This window comes from Morone saxatilis, unplaced genomic scaffold (assembly GCF_004916995.1).
Source record: "Morone saxatilis isolate NCDOM2014 unplaced genomic scaffold, NCSU_SB_2.0 Contig5, whole genome shotgun sequence".
NCBI lineage: Eukaryota > Metazoa > Chordata > Actinopteri > Moronidae > Morone > Morone saxatilis.
Window position 1 is genome coordinate 15,700,287 of NW_023340095.1, and position 3,200 is coordinate 15,703,486.

At 43.4% G+C, this 3,200-nt stretch overlaps 1 protein-coding gene across 2 annotated transcripts; it reads right to left on the minus strand.

Moving 5' to 3' along the window:
• Window positions 1–868: 868 nt before the first annotated feature.
• LOC118339219 (ribosyldihydronicotinamide dehydrogenase [quinone]-like) lies at window positions 869–2,298 on the minus strand. 2 transcript variants are annotated; one of them, XM_035676785.1, is made up of 6 exons: window positions 2,207–2,298; window positions 1,930–2,094; window positions 1,716–1,846; window positions 1,528–1,641; window positions 1,343–1,444; window positions 869–1,239 (listed from the first exon to the last, which is right to left on the minus strand). In XM_035676785.1, exons 1-6 carry the CDS (start codon window positions 2,295–2,297, stop codon window positions 940–942), a joined length of 903 nt encoding a protein of 300 aa, XP_035532678.1. In that variant the 5' UTR covers window position 2,298; the 3' UTR covers window positions 869–939. The 2 variants fall into 2 exon arrangements, with proteins under 2 accessions (XP_035532678.1, XP_035532679.1); XM_035676786.1 differs by having other exon boundaries at window positions 940–1,239; window positions 1,930–2,097; window positions 2,207–2,258.
• Window positions 2,299–3,200: the final 902 nt, after the last annotated feature.

The window sequence follows — 3,200 nt, forward strand, 5'->3', positions numbered from 1 at the left end:
AAACAAAAGCTGGTTCTCTGGGAAAAGTGCTCAGCCACTTACGTTTCTGTGTGGAGCCCAAACCTGCTTGGAAGCAGACTCTTTGGTCGTCAGCATGTCTGTATACAAGGTACAGAGCACTTCAGCTTCACCCAGACGGCATCAGACGACTGATTTGTTCAAAACCTAGCGCACACAACTTAGCTCACCCAAACATTCAAGCTAAAGTTTCCACAAGAATCTGCAAGAAATGTAGCTTTATTGCACTTGCAGAACCAAAAGAGCAGTGTTCATCACCCTCCAGCTTTGATCTGGCCACCGGGTATGAGTGGTTTCCCCAGGTGGGTTACCACTGTCTGACTTCAGCTGGAAACTCTTCTCCCCATCAAAAGTAGTCAGTGTAAAGGAGAGTGGCATTTCTCCCAAGAGGCCCCAGCAGATCTGAAGGGTCAGGAGTAGGATATTTTGAGATGGGACAAATAGGACAAATGTGCTTTGAGAGAGCTATGAAGGCACAACAAAGTATTCACGTCAATGAAACTAGGGAATGTTTGCACAGCTGAATTTTGTGTTTTGACTTACCCTTAAGACCAAATACTGGTGATTTGGCAGACAGTGAAGTCTTTATAAGAGCCCTAGTTTGGAAAGTAAAAAAAATAAAATCCATTGCCAGATTAACTTTCAATGCATCTCTCCAGTCAGTCATGACATTGCAGTCGTGAATTACCTAAGACGTAAGAACATGACCAAAATGTGCAGATGCTTTATTGCAAGTCAAGTCCTGTATCTGTGTATGCAAAAGCCAAGTCAAGAACCCAGTAATCCAGCCCCTTATGCTTGAATTACCAAGGCAGTACATGGGCCAAGAAGTAAAGTAACAAAGTCAGAATTTTTAATCATTCAGCTTTTATTTCACCAGACAATAAAAGACAGGTGTGACACTCAGAGTCCCTGCAGTCTTTAGACTCCGGCTTTCATCTGGTTGTTGGGTGGTAGTGGTTTGCCCAGGTGGATCCCCACGGCCAGTCCGAACTCCTTGGTGGCATGTTTTTCACAGACCTCAGGCTTCAGCAGGAAACCCTTCTCCCCATCGAAGCAGTCCAAGGGAGTGAAGGAAAGCGGTTCCTCTCCTAGGAGGCCTTGTAGTCGTGTACGCCAGCCCTCCAGCATGGTGCTGCGCACCTCAGCCGGAGCGTGAGACGGAGCCCAGAAAATCTGAGGGGCCAGAACTTGGAAGCCACAGTAGTGCAGGATGCCATTCTGGAGATACAAAGTGTTTATATAGTCAGTTGTGAACAGTTATGTTGACACGGTTTACAGCCCATTTAAAGCTTGATTGAGTCAGTTTATCATGAGGCAGTACCTGTAGTGGCCACAGTGTGACATTCATGTCTCCATTAATACCATTTGCACTGAACATGGACTCTTGAGACCCAGTTGTGAAGGACAGTATAGCTTTCTTTTCCTGTGCAGAAAGCCAACAAGTTAAAATAAATGTAATTAAAAAAAAAAAAAAAGAAAATCCAAACCTTTGATTTCATCCCTTACCTTGAAGATACCCTGGCTGTATCGCTTCTCTTGTGAGAAAGCAAAGCCCAGTGTGAGCACCCGGTCAATCCAGCCCTTCATGATTGCAGGGACAGTGAACCAGTACATGGGGAACTGAGAAGTAGGATTTAAAGTTAGTTTAAAGCCAAGGGATTAGCACAAACACATTACTGTCACTTAGGCTCTACCTGAAAGATGACAAGGTCTGCCTCAGTAAGTTTGCGTTGTTCTTCGGTGATGTCAGCAGACAGTTTTCCTGCCTCCCATGCCAGTTTGGTCTCCTCTGCATAACGGAAGTGATCACAATTCTTAACTTCTCCTGTAGAGATAAAATTAACATTCCCTGTCATTCTGAAGATCAATCAAAAGCAACGTTTTAATGTGAGTGAGATATCTATATACCAATGATGTCCTCAGCAGTAGCAGTGGCTTTAAACTTCATGGCATACAGGTCAGATACTTCAACTGTGCAGCCCTGGGCTGCTAAAACTTCAACTGCAGCATCTTTGGCAGCAGCATTGAATGACCCAGAGCTCTGGTGGGCATACACAAGCAACACTTTCTTTGCTGCTAAACCAAAATTTAGAGATTAGAATAAGCACACATCTTATCAGAAATTTTGCAAGCAAAACAATATTACAATCCAAGCTTAACCAGAGTATGAGACGCAAACACATACCCATTCTGAAGTCAGATTTCAATCTTAACCAATGAGCTTTACAATTAGCTGGTTTACTGAAGGAGAGACCTACTCCTCCTGAAGCACACATTTTATACACCAGGCCTTCTGGTTCAGATGCACTCACACACAGTTGCTGTCAATCTGCAATCAAGGTCATGAACCAATCAGCTGGCACTGAGGGATTACCTCTCAGGAACCTGGATAGCGTTTTTAAATGGGGAGTGGAACATATGCACAGCTGAACGCCAGTAACATGTAGGTTTTATCAGTGAATCCAGCTGTTTTAAGCACAGGATAAAATTTATAAAAATACATGCATCTACTTCAAGGCAATGTGTGCTTTTCCCATTTGAACCTATCCAGAAAAAGTATGTTTGTCTGTGTGTCTTTTTGTTTCTTTAATACTGGAACCGTGTGGATATTTGAGAGCATGCGTGTATGTCTGTGTACAAGATGTTTAAAAATGATGTGCCACTCCTGATGTCTTCAAACCACATGAACCAGATGTGGCTGAGTGATCCTCTTACTCTACTGTTACTGGGCTCCAGCTCTGTTTTCCTTTACATTACTTTCTTCTGAAGAAACAGTTGCCTGCGGTCGAGCCCACTCACGAATGTTGCCCTGTAAAAAAAGAAATAGACTCAGCAATTGACATCAAAGGCAGACATGAGTTGGCACACATCTGGTACCAGAATCAGTCCTAAGTCCCATCTATCCAGCCACTGTGAAGAGGAGGGGACAGGGTTAATGAACAACTGCTATATAATAGCACGTAGGCGCACATGCATGCAAGCACGCCACATGCGAGACATATGGATACGCTTTGTCAGCTATCTGTCCTCCTATTGTCTCTCTTTTTTCTCACTAATTGAGATTGATTTGGGTTTTAAGGGTTGTGAGATACAGGATTTGTCAAACTGCTACATGCATTGTTCAAATTAACAATCATGAGGCATTCTGGTGTTTATGAGGCCGGCTCTTTTCTTTTTAC